This window comes from Vanellus vanellus (genome assembly GCF_965231255.1).
Source record: "Vanellus vanellus genome assembly, contig: HAP1_SCAFFOLD_45, whole genome shotgun sequence".
NCBI classification, from domain to species: Eukaryota; Metazoa; Chordata; class Aves; order Charadriiformes; family Charadriidae; genus Vanellus; species Vanellus vanellus.
The window spans coordinates 208,508-221,771 of NW_028128545.1; the positions used below are offsets into that span (position 1 = coordinate 208,508).

Consider the following 13,264-nt stretch of genomic DNA (forward strand, 5'->3'; position numbering starts at 1 on the left):
TGGACTTGAAAGGGCCCAGTCTGTGCTGGGAGGTTGCCAGGAGATCCAGTTTGTATTTGGATGGTGCCCAGTCTGCATTCCGAGGGGATCAAGACATCCCATTGATACCAGGATAGAGCCCAGTCTATACTGGGACATGTTAAAAGAATCCACTTTGTACTGGGACAGGACCCAGTCTGTACTGGGAGGTGTTAAATACATATGTCTGCTGGAAATGCAATACAGTGGAGAGGAAACAGCCCAGGAGGGTCCTGGAGTGCGTTGAGGATAACTTCCTGACACAGCTGGGGAGGGAGCAGATGAAGGAAGCACCCCACTGGACCTGTTGTTTGCCAACAGCGAAGGAATTGTGGGGGATGTGAGGATTGGAGGCCGTCTTGGGCATAGTGATCATGAAATGATAGAGTTTTTGATTCTTGGAGAAGTCAGGAGGAGGGTCAGCAGAACTGCCACCTCGGACTTCTGGAGGGCGGGCTTTGGCCTGTTTAGGTGTCTGGTTAACAGAGTCTCTTGGGAGGCAGTCCTGTAGGGCAAGGGAGTGGGGGAAGGCTGGACATTCATCAGGAAGGAACTTTTCAAGGCACAGGAGCAGGCTGTCACCATGTGCCAAAAGAGGAGCCATCAGGGAAGACGACCTGGCTGAACAGAGAGCTTTGGCTGGAACCGAGGGGAAAAAAGGAGTTTATGACAGTTGGAAGAAGTGGCAGGCAACTCAGTTGGACTGCAAGGATGTCACGAGGTTATGCAGGGAGCAAATTAGAAGGACTAAAGCCTAACTAGAAATTAATCTGGCCATGCCGTAAAAGACAATGAAAAATGTTTCTGTAAATACATCACCAACAAAAGGAGGGCTAAGAAGAATATCTGTCCTTTATTGGATACAGAGGGAAACAGTGACCAGGGATGAGGAAAAGGCTGACGTACTTAATGCCTTCTATGCTCAGTCTTTAAGAGTAAGACCAGTTGCTCTCTGGGGACCCAGCCCCCCTGAGCTGGAAGACAGGGGTGGGGAGAAGAATGAAGCCCCCACAATCCAGGGAGAAACGGTGAGTGACCTGCTACACCACTTAGAAATACACAAGTCTATGGGGCCGCATGAGATCCACCCAAGGGTACTGAGGGAGCTGGCGGGAGTGCTCACCAAGCCACTTTCCATCATCTATCAGCATTCCTGGCTAACTGGGGTGGTCCCAGTTGACTGGAAGATAAGAAACGTGGCGCCCATCTACAAGAAGGACCAGAAGGAGGACCTGGGGAATTACAGGCCTATCAGTCTGACCTCGGTGCTGGGGAAGGTTACAGAGGAGATCCTGAGTTCCATCATGCAGCACGTACAGGACAACTAGTCGATCAGACCCAGCCAGCATGGGTTGATGAAAGGCAGGTCCTGCTTGAGAAACCTGACTTCCTTCTATGACAGGTGACCCGCTTAGTGGATGAGGGAAAGGCTGTGGATGTTGTTTACTTGGACTTTAGTGAAGCCTTTGACACTTTTTCCCACAGCATTCTCCTAGGGAAACTGGCTGCTCATGGCTTGGACAGGCGTGCATTTCACTGGGTAAAACACTGGCTGGACGGCCGGGACCAAAGAGTGGTGGTGAATGGAGTTCAATCCAGGTGGCGGCCGGTCACAAGTGATGTTCCCCGGGGCTCAGTACTGGGGCTGGCTCTGTTTAATACCTTTATCAACCATCTAGACAAGGGGATGGAGTGCCCCCTCAGTAAGTTTGCAGACAACACCAATTAAGGTGGGAGTGTTGATCTGCTTGAGCGTAGGAAGGCTCTATAAAGGGATCTAAACAAGCTGGATCCATGGGCTGAGGCCAATGGTGTGAGGTTCACCAGGGACAAGTGCTGGGTCCTGCCCTTGGGTCACACCAACCCCATGCAGTGCTACAGGCTTGGGGCAGAGTGCCTGGAAAGCTGCCCATCAGAAAAGGACCAGTAGTGGTGGCCAGTAGTGTGCCCAGGTAGCCAAGAAGGCCAACAGTATGCAGGCTTGTACCAGGAATAGTGTGGCCAGCAGGACTAGGAAAGTGATCGTCCCCCTGTACTCGGCACTGGTGAGGCCCCACCTTGAACACCTTGTTCAGGTTTTGGCCCCTCACTACAAAAAGGACATTGAGGTGCTGGAGTGTGTCCAGAGAAGGGCACCGGAGCTGGTGAGGGGTCTGGAGCACACGTCTTGTGAGGAGAAGCTGAGGGAACTGGTGCTCTTTAGCCTGGAGAAAAGGAGGCTGAGGGGAGACCTTATTGCTCTCTACAGCTCCCTGAAAGGACGTTGTAGTGAGGTGGGGATTGGTCTCTTCTCCCAAGTAATGAGTGAGAGGACTAGAAGAAACGGCCTCAAGTTTCTCCAGGGGAGATTTAGATTGCATGTTAGGAAAAATTTCTTCACCTAAAGGGCTTCCGAGCACTGGAACAGGCGGCCCATGGAAGTGGTTGAGTCACCATCCCTGAAGGTATGTAAAAGGCAAGTAGAAGTGGCACATAGGGACATGGTTTAGTGGTGCACTTGGCAGTGTTAGGTTTGCAGTTGGACTCTGATCTTAAAGGTCTTGTTGTAAAATCACCAGGTTTTGATTATAGTAGAAGTAGAATGTGAGAACACTGTGTGTTTTGAAACTCGCAAGCATAGAGCCCTCATGAGGGAGTCATTGTTTTGTATCAAGGAACAAGTAGAACCCAGATGAAACAATGAAGAATAGAATAGAGAAGGTTTGTTTGAGGCTAGTAATTATGGAAACCTGTTATGCAGCAGTGATGCTGCTTAGAAACGCCCTTGCCTTTCTCATATTGATTTAAATATCAAGACCCACATTAATACATATTAATAGAAATAACCATTGATTATGTGGATATGGGTATCAATACTAATATATAATGAAGGGACCAATCAATGAAAATCAAATCCATAATATCCATTTGGTAACTAGGTATGACCTAAACTAATTGCTGAACAATGTAGCTTTGAAGTGCTTGTCAAGAAAGTGATGAGTTGTAGGCCTGGTTAGTAAACCGAGAAAATCTTCTGAAGGTTCCAAGATTAAAGGGGGGGTGGAACTCTGTGACCAAGCTGAGCATGCGCAAGGATCGGGTTCAACCAGCGGACACAGTGAGGAAGACTGTGGACGACCACCAGAGGACCCTGGACGACCACCAATGTACCTGAAGGCGCATGCGTCACGGACATTTACATATCTTAATGAGTTCTCGGAAGTTGTATGAATATGTTAATTCTTTCTCAGAAATGTGATGAATATTTATATTTTGATTGTATATAATTTTGGTAGTGGAGCAACTCGGTACACACACTAGGTGGAGTGATCCCCTGTGCGTCCGGCACAGTAATAAAGAAGTGCCTGCTTCCTAAACTTAAATTCAGGCTTAGAAAGTTTGGTTCTGCCGATTTACAGTAACAGTATTTTGCAATTCTAAATGATTCTATGATTCTTTTTAGACTCTGGACTTTGTTTTGTCCTTGCCCCTTTTTGGGAAGCCAGGAAGTGTCACCTACTCTTGCCCTCGCTCACCCTCACACCCGGCCGCCCCCAGGAAGAGCCCTGAGCCACCAGTGAGGGGCAGGACCTGCCTTCCCAGGGCCTGGGGCTGAGTGCTTGGCCTTTCTGCTGCATCACCCAAACTGAGGGGTTCCTCAGCATTACAGCCACCTGCACTCTGCCTTTGCCTACCTGCAACCACAGCCTCCAGTTATCTGCTCTAACGAGTCCCTGGGGAGGCTTTGGCAGTAACGACCCTCAGTGGGGCCAGTCAAGGCTGCCAGGTACTTTGGGTTTTGCTTCTTATTTCTTGAGCACTTTGTTTAATCTTCTCTCAGTGTCTGAGGCTCATGGACTCAGCACCAAATACACCGTGGGGCTCATTAAAAGACAGAAAGCCCTAACAAGGTGTTCATCTTTCTTGTCATTTTCTTCCCATCTTCAAGACTTGTACAGCCAATTAGAGAGGTTTCAGAGTGTAGTTAAGGAGGAGATTTCAAAGTGCACCTAATAAAAATGTCTTTTTCATTTTAAAGGATATAATTATTACTCCTGATTATCACTTATGATTGTGATAGAAGCATTTTCTGATTGTTATGGATACAGGGTGTCCCTTCAGGCGGTCTGGACAGGGAGGAAAAGCAGTCCCTGGAGGTCTGACACTGTAGGACAGCTTTGCTCCTCACCTCCCCACCCTCCCCATTTCTGACATTGGCCACCTGGGACTGACACCACTGGTCCTTGCATCAGACTTCACTGACGTCTGCAGCTGGATGTCACATCTCCATTTGCTCCATCTCCCACCTGCGCTCCTCAGAGCCCTGGCTGCACCCAGGCACAGGAGAACTTTTCCTGGTTGTAAGAAAAGTAAAGCATAATCGGTTTTCCTAAACAATAACACACCCTCCGCAATCACATGCTCAGGACAAGCTCCCTCTCATGAGGCTGCTTTTCTACAAGGGAGTTCTTAGAAGAAATAGATTAGGAAGGTAGATAGAAAAGACAGATATAAACATAATTAAAGAGTTGGCTGAGGAGACAATGAGACTGTTGAAAGACAGGCAAGCTTTTAACTCCCTGAAGGTCAAAGCAGCAACACAGGTGAGAGGTATCTGAATGAAGAAAGAGTAAGAGGAGGAGAACACTGGCAAAGAATGGAAAGGGCCTTTGCCCAGAGAGTCTGCATCTGCAAAGACGACTTTAGAAATGATTATTGTCTCAGGAGAAGTGTAAACATATGACAGATTAGAGAAAGTACACACACTGTGTAACAGGGAGAAGAGTGGTAATGAGGTTACAGGGGAAGATCAATATTTCTTTGGAATATCCCTTTTGAATGGTCATGGGATTGGCAGAGGTCTCTGGTGAGAGAGGACAAGCAAGTGTTGCACCCGTCTTTGAAAGAGTCCAAATGTGCGACCCGGGGAGCCACTGGCTGTACAAGCTCACTTTGGTGAGGAGTGTTGGTCCATCAGTCAGAGTCCTCCCTGGTGACACTTCTGGGCACCAACAACAGAAGAACGTGTCCAAGAACCATCAACATGGATTTCTTGGAATAGAATCATAGAATCATAGAATTGTTGAGGTTGGAAGGGACCTTTAAGAACATCAAGTCCAACCATTAACCTAACCTGATAAAACCACTTCTAAACCATGTCCCCAAGTACCACATCTACCCTTTTTTTAAACACCTCCAGGGATGGTGAATCCACCCCCTCCCTGGACAGCCTATTCCAATGCTTGACAATCCTTTCAGTGAAAAAAAAAAATCCTAATATCCAATCTAAACCTCACCTGGCATAACTTGAACCCATTTCCTCTCATCCTATCACTTGTCACCAGGGAGAAGAGGTCAGCCCCCACCTGGCTACAACCTCCTTTCAGGGAGCTGTAGAGAGCGATAAGGTCTCCCCTCAGCCTCCTCTTCTCCAGGCTGAACAACTCCAGTTCCCTCAGTCGTTCCACATAAGACTTGTCATCCAGACCCCTCACCAACTTCATTGCCCTTCTCTGGACACACTCCAAAACCTCAATGTCCTTCTTGTAGTGAGGGGCCCAAAACTGAACGTAGTACTCAAGGTAGGGTCTCACCAGTGCCAAGTACAGGGGGGTGATCGCTGCCCCAGTCCTGCTGGCCACACTATTCCTGATACAAGCCAGGATGCTGTTGGCCTTGTTGGCCGCCTGGGCACACTGCCGGCTCATATTCAGCCATCTGTCCACCAACTCCCCCAGGTCCATCTCCCCCGGGCAGCTCTCCAGGCCCTCTGCCCCACGCCTGTAGTGTCCATGGGGTTGTTGTGACCCAAGTGCAGGACCTGGCACTTGGCCTTGTTGAACCTGAAACCTTTTTAAACCTAAAGCCTTGTTGAACCTGTTCTTACGGAAATAAACACAAATGAAGAGTTGCCTAAAACCAGAGTTCATCGGACTACTGAAAAACAGGCAAATTTTAACTGCCTGAAGCTCAAAACAGCAATGGGATTGTTGAGAGGTGTCTGAATGATGAAAGGGGAAGGGGAAGGGAAATGTAGAGAGCAATCGCAATTGCTTCTGTGCACATGCACTGCTGGAAAGGTGCCTTCAGACATGGCCACTTAGTTTAGAAGAGGTGAAAATATGTGAAAGATAAGGGAGATTAAATGCAGAGCCTGAGAGGGAGAGTCCTGACAATGCAAAGAGAGGGAAGATCAATAGCTCTCCTCTTCCTATCAATGGACATCCTGAAAACTCCTCATCTTCATCTCATGGGAGAACACCAAATTTTTATTAAAAGTATTCTCTTGTTTTAGCTGATGAGGTCGTGCTCGTACACATGTCAAAATGTCTCAGGCTTCCAGGCAGCACTCCGCTGTCTGACCATCAGTACCCAGTGGTACCTCCAGAGGACCCCGTCTCTCTGAAGCACATGCCTGGGCCTGGCCGCTGTCCCAGAGGAGCTGCTGGAGACCAGAGCCCCCAGGAAGCTGCAGCTGGAGCTGGGGCAGGGGGTTCCAGGCACCTACACTGGCACCACTGTCACTGTCCCTGTAACTGCATCCCACCCCAATTTTGTCATCACTTGCCTTTGCAAACAGAGGCAGCACGCAAAATCCCCCAGAGATCAGTATCTTAAAACAAGATAAAACCAAGCAAGGAGGATAACACCACCAACAATGTTTGAAACTTATGGCTCTAAGAGAAAATTTCATTTACTCTGCATCTTTCATTCTATTTCTTGCTTGCTTTTTCTTATTAAAATGTTCTTATCATTTCCATCATACTGGGACCTACAGCATTACGAAAGATAATTTTTCTGTCTGGCACAGTCCCCAGGACCCCCGCAGAATAGTTCCCTTCCCTGGACTGTCCATGCCACCTCCAAGTCTTGGCACAGAATGAGTCCCACTCGGAGCTGTGGACCACTCTTGCCTGATGGAGGAAAGCAGGTGGTGTGGTTTAGGCTGGGCTGGACACTAAACAAATGACAGATACTGCCTTTAAGCTCTTTCTCTTCCCAGAAGAGAAGAGAGAAAAAGGAGAGATTTATGAGTTTTAAGGAAAACTAAAACTACTGTAATGAAGTATTAAAATAGAAACAAATTATAATAATATCAATAAAAAATGAAATATAAACCATATATAAAAATCCAGCATCGAGCTCCCAGGGTAACAATCATGTCACTGGGAGACACTGGGAACATCCCAGCCTGGTTTCAGTGATGGACAGGAACAGGATTCCAGATATGGATTCAGGAACACACAGATCAGTGTCAAAGGCAGATGAACAGATAGAGTCCTCCTCAGACACCGGCCATTGAAGAAAGAGGGCTGACCCTTTAATCCCTCAGCTTTTATACTGAGCATGAGGCACTGTCTGCTCCTCCCCGTAGGTGCGACCCGGCTACGCTGTTCTGCTTCCCACCCTCCAACAGGGCACATGACAAAGGTCACTGCCCTTGGGTGTTATGGCAATGAGTATAAGCAAGAGCCTCTCTGCACACCATTTCATGGCATCAACTACAAACATCAGACTTCATTGGCTAGAAGCAGACACTGAAGAATATCCCATTAATTTCAGAGAATGCAGTTAGTTAGAAGAGGCTTAGCTGAAAAGTAAAATTCTGAAAAACAATTGGTAATGTTTTACTTCAAAGCAGGACATCAGCCCAGCTGTCAACAACTGGCTATAAGGAGACTGCAGGAGACCACGTTCATGAGGAATCTAAGGAAGAGTGGGCTAGATGAGGAAACAGTGAGGTAGATTGAGAGCTGAGTGTGTGACCGAACTCAGAGGGTTGTGGTTAATGGAGCAGTGTCAAGTTGGAAGCCTGTAACCAGTGTTGTTCCCCAGGGGTCAATACTCAGTCCAATTTTGTTTAATATATTCACCAATGACCTGGATGAGGGAACAGAGTGTATCCTCAGCAAGTTTGCTGATGATACCAAATTGGGAGGGGTAGCTGACACTCCAGAAGGCCGCGCTGACATCTAGCATGACCTGGACAGGCTGGAGAGCTGGGCAGAGAAGAAACTAATGAGGCTCAACAAGAGCAAGTGTGGGGTTCTGCACCTGGGGAGGAAGAATGCAAAGAACCAGTATAGGTTAGGGGCGGACCTGCTGGGAAGCAGTTCTGAGGAGAAGGATCTGGGGGTCATGGTAGACAGTAAATTATCCATGAGCCAGCAATGTGCCCTTGTTGCCAAAAAGGCCAATGGAATCCTGGGCTGCACAGGGAAGAGTGTGGCCAGTAGGTCGAGGGAGATCATTCTCCCCCTCTACTCTGCACTGATGAGGCCACAACTGGAATACTGTGTCCAGTTTTGGGCTCCCCGGTTCAAGAGGGACAGGGAACTGCTGGAGAGAGTCCAGCGTAGGGCAACTAAGATGATGAAGGGATTGGAGCATCTCCCTTATGAGGAAAGGCTGAGAGTGCTGGGACTCTTTAGCCTGGAGAAGAGAAGGCTGAGGGGAGACCTTATTATGGAGTACAAGTATCTAAAGGGTGGGTTGAAGGAGGATGGAGCCAGGCTCTTTTCAATGGTTCCCAGTGACAGGTCTAGGGGCAATGAGCACAAGTTAGAACACAGGAAGTTCCGTTCAAATACAGGGAAACACTTCTTTACGGTGAGGGTGTCAGAGCACTGGCACAGGCTGCCCAGGGAGGCTGTGGAGTCCCCTTCTCTGGAGATTTTCAAGACCCACCTGGATGCAGTATGGAATAATGTGCTCTGGGCAATCCTGCTTTAGCAGGGGAGTTGGACTAGATGATCTCTAGAGGTCCCTTCCAACTCTGAAACTCCGTGATTCTGTGATTCTGTGATTTTCATCTCATTTCCTCTTGTATCATCTTGAGGAGGGGGAACAAGTGAGCAGCTTGGTTGTTGTCTGGCTGCTGTGTCAAAGTTAACCCACCACAGGAGCGCATCAGGACTGCTGTGCCCAGCATGGGGCTCCCAGCACAAGAAAGAACGTGGCAGACTGGAGCGAGTCCTGCAGGACAAGGAGACCCCGAGAGAGCTCAGAGCTCCCTCAGGGCCACACACTGGAGCAAGGAGCCAGGCCAGTTGGTGGGATCTCAGTCAACGGAGATTTTCACTATTAGCTGGCACACGACCATGAGCACCTGGAGGTGTCTGAGAAGGGCCTTGGCTGAGAGTCCAGCTGTGGACAGACCTGTAGGACCTGGTGTGTAATGAATGTCAGCAGGAAACTGGTTTCCCTTCTGTTAGTACTGGCTGTGGAGCTGGGTATCACTGAGCCACAGGGTGAGGACAGAGGTGATCGTGCAGCAAAGGTCCCTTGTCAGGGCTGGGGTGTACGGTCAGAGATGGCAATGGCCGGTGTGTGGACTGGTCTGGGATAATTTTCCTGGGACAGGATCTCTGGGGTGTCTAGGAAACATGGCACAGGCCAGGCCCCTCTCTTTTGATCTTTTTCTGCCTTGCTCCCTTCACCATCAGCCCTGACTGGGACTGTTGGCTGTCCCTACCCTGCACACTCACACAGCTCAGCTCCACACTGGCATTCTCCTCTCCCGGGGTCTTTCCAGCCCAGCCCAGCCCAGCCCAGCCCAGCCCAGCAAAGCAGCCCAGTCGGGACTGGCCCCCCAGCACTGCCCACTGCAGGGGGCTGCAGAGCTCTGGGTGTTCGACCACAGCCCCAGTCTCTCTGAAGGGCACAGCAGGTTTTGGGGGGCAGAGAGAGGTCTCAGCCTTCCCATCAGCCCCCGGGTTGTGCTTGCAGTGACGGCACAAGGAAACAGAGGCCACTCACTCTCGCTCTTCTGCATTCGTATTGTAGAAGATGCTCAATCCTGACAGCATATAACCTCTTCTCTGCCCCGACCAAACCAACTCTGCAGGACAGCACGACTGCCCTGGGCTTCCCCAGACAGTTCCTGTATCTCCTATCCCGTATTATAGCAGCTTTCCAGTGTGTGAAGGCCGCCTACAAGAAAGCTGGAGAGGGACTATTTAAGGGGGCATGTAGTGGTAGGACGAGGAGTAATGGCTTCACACTGGAAGAAGGCAGATTTAGATTAGAACTCAAGAAGAAATATTTACGATCAGGGTGATGAGGCACTGGAAGGGTGGATGGCACTGGAGGCACAGGAAAGTTGTGGCTGCCCCATCCCTGGAAGTGTTCAAGACCAGGCTGGATGAGGCTTTGAGCAAATTTGTCAAGTGGGAGGTGTCCCTGCCCATGGCACGGGGGTTGCAACTAGATGATCTTGAACATCCCTTAACAGCTAAATCATTCTATGATTCTATGATCTCTCCAGACTCCCTTCCCTCTTCCTGCTGGCTCTCCGCTGACTCCCATGGAACTGCAGAGTCCTTGTTTGTGGGTACCCTGACACAGTGCTTTACTTTTGAGGCACTTTGAGGGTGTTTTGCTTTCTGCCTCTCCATTCACTCCCAGCTCAGGACACATGGCCAGTCCCCATCCTCTTCCGACCCTCCAAATTCATTTCCAGAGAGACCTGTACATGCCATCCGTCCTGTCATACAGGACGCAGCCTGAGAATGTAATTGGGAGCTCATGCACCACCTTCTGCCATCGGACACCAAGCAGAGAGCCTGCAAAAACAGAACTCTTGGTACAATAGAACCCAACCGTGTGCTTAACCCCAAACACAGGAAGAACACAAAGAGAACAGACGCTTTAAGACAAATGCTTTCAACATTTGGTAGGGAGTAACTTTGGAGTCCAGGCTTCGGGCACTGCATCCAGGAGATGCCCTTTTATTGCAGAGCTGCCATTAGACAGTGCTTGTCTAACCCAATACTGTGCAAGGGTCAGACACAACATTATAAAGCCAGAGAAGTAGTATAAACCTACAAAATGGTCTGTAAGTAGCATAATTACAAGGGAAAAATCAATACACCTGGCTTAAGATAAAATCTGGAAAACATGCAGAGAAGGGGAGAGAGTTTATTGTTGGTGGAACACTGTCCATTGAGCCAGTTTCCACAGACCATCCTTGAGCTCCTGGTTCCTCATGCTGTAGATGAGGGGGTTCACTGCTGGAGGTACCACCGAGTACAGAAATGACACTACCAGTTCCACGTACTGGGAGGAGATGGAGGGGGGCTTCAGATAAGCAAACATTCCAGTGCTGAGAAAGAGGGAGACCACGGCCAGGTGAGGGAGGCACGTGGAAAAGGCTTTGTGCCGCCCCTGCTCCGAGGGGATCCTCAGCACTGCCCTGAAGATCTGCACATAGGAAAAGAGAATGAAAACAAAACACCCAAATGCTAAACAGGCGCTAACAACAATAAGGCCAGCCTCCCTCAGGTAAGCATCTGAGCAGGAGAGCTTGAGAATGTGGGGTATTTCACAGAAGAACTGGTCCAGGGCATTGCCCTGGCAGAGAGGGATTGAAAATGTATTGGCAGTGTGCAGCACAGCATAGGGAAAAACACTGCCCCAGACAGCTACTGCCATGCGGACACAAGCTCTGCTGCCCAGGAGGGTCCCATAGTGCAGGGGGTGGCAGATGGCAATGTAGCGGTCATAGGACATGACAGTGAGAAGGTACAACTCTGCTGAAATGAAAAAGAAAAAGAAAAAGACTTGTGCAGCACATCCTTGGTAGGAGATGACCCTGGTGTTCCAGAGGGAATTGGCCATGGCTTTGGGGAGAGTGGTAGAGATGGATCCCAGGTCCAGAACAGAGAGGTTGAGGAGGAAGAAGTACATGGGGGTGTGGAGGTGGTGGTCACAGGCGATGGTGGTGATGATGAGGCCGTTTCCCAGGAGGGCAGCCAGGTAGATGCCCAGGAAGAGCCAGAAGGTCAAGAGCTGCAGCTCCCGTGTGTCTGCAAATGCCAGGAGGAGGAAGTGGGTGATGGAGCTGCTGTTGGACATTTGCTTCCTCTGGGTATCTGTGGGTATCTGTTAAGAGGAAAAGGCAATACTGAGTCAGGCCAGACTTCTCCCAGTAAAATGTATTGCATATGTCTTTGCAGCCCAACATTCAGACTCTGTCCAGGAGCACCTCTCTGCAGCTCCCTCACTTGACCTCCGGGTTTTGCTGGCTGAGGCTGCCACTGGGAGCCGGGACTCTGCAATGGGCTCCTGAGAAGTCCTCCTTGCTGTGCAGCAAGAGAGAACTAGGACCGCAGGGCTATCTCCAATTAAATGTACTCGTGATATATCAAAGAGCTTTTCAGCGTTGTTGTGTGCAATTTGCCCAGCTGCACAGCAGAAGAAAGGGGATTTTGTTTTCTTTATCTTGTTCTGGTTGTACCTGCCACCTTTCAGAGTGGTTTGGGATGGCTGAAATCCCTGACATTTCTAATGCACTCCAGGTGAAGTCTTATGGGTGCTGAGAGTCAAAGGGACTGTCCGTTAGTGCAGAGAGAGGAGAGCTGTTCTGCCCATCAGCCCTCTTCTCCGCTGCCCTGTGCTGGCAGCTTGCAGCTGGAGGAGGATCCTGCTCAGGTGTTGCCATCAAAAGAAGCAGGACACTGCAGAGAGAAGAGGAATCCAGGTTCAAAGGACAGATATACAGACTCATTGCCTTTTCTCATCTCTCCCCTCCCAGACTGGGACCAGGAGGGAACATTGCAGCTGCCCACGTACAGCTGCCCAGCAGCATTTCCATGGCCTGAGCACTGAGATGTCTTCTCCATGTGGATCCGAGGGAGCACAGAGAGACTATGGGAGAACTGTGCCCTTCTGGAGAGCACCCTGCAGCCCCGCAGGACTCCCCAGGGAAATAGTTAATGTCCTGAAGTTGCCTGGAGGAGACCTGGGCGCGTTGCTGCCATAGACATGACTGCAGAGCAGGACCCAAAGGGTCGGCATCTGAACGGGGGCCGAATCTGCCACCCGCAACCCCCACCCCCCGCACTGATTCAGTTTATCCAACGGTGAGAACAAGGGCAGCTCAGGCAGGAGGGGATGGCAGTGAAGTGCCACAACGCTCCTGACAAGGGAGGAGGGACATGCAAAGCAGATGGCAATCCGGGGTTCGTCCTTTGCTGGGCTCTGGCTGCTGCAGGGACAATGCGTGCCCGAGACCCCGTGGGCTGGAGGGCAGAGCTGTGCCCAGGCTGGGAACGGAGACCAGGCAGGAGCTGCCCAGGGGAAGGTGCCTGTGCTGCCGGGACAGCATGGACGTGCCCACATCCCCCTGGCCAGTGTTTCAGGCAGCAGCTCCCTCTCACTCCCTGCCCGTGTCTCTGCTGCCGGCAGCCATCTCCCTGTCCCCGGCTCAGCTCCCGCTCAGTGCTCACAAACCCCGTCCCACTGCTGTGCGCCCACCTCTGCCTGC

General features: G+C 50.2%; 1 protein-coding gene across 1 annotated transcript; it reads right to left on the reverse strand.

The window, feature by feature from the left end:
* Positions 1 to 10,917: 10,917 nt before the first annotated feature.
* On the reverse strand, positions 10,918 to 11,853 carry LOC309684197 (olfactory receptor 14I1-like; the record flags this gene model as incomplete). The annotated part of the gene is made up of 2 exons (XM_082500140.1): positions 10,918 to 11,199; positions 11,560 to 11,853. The coding sequence occupies 2 exons, from the start codon at positions 11,851 to 11,853 to the stop codon at positions 10,918 to 10,920; spliced, it is 576 nt and encodes a 191-aa protein (XP_082356266.1).
* Between the last annotated feature and the right edge of the window lie 1,411 nt (positions 11,854 to 13,264).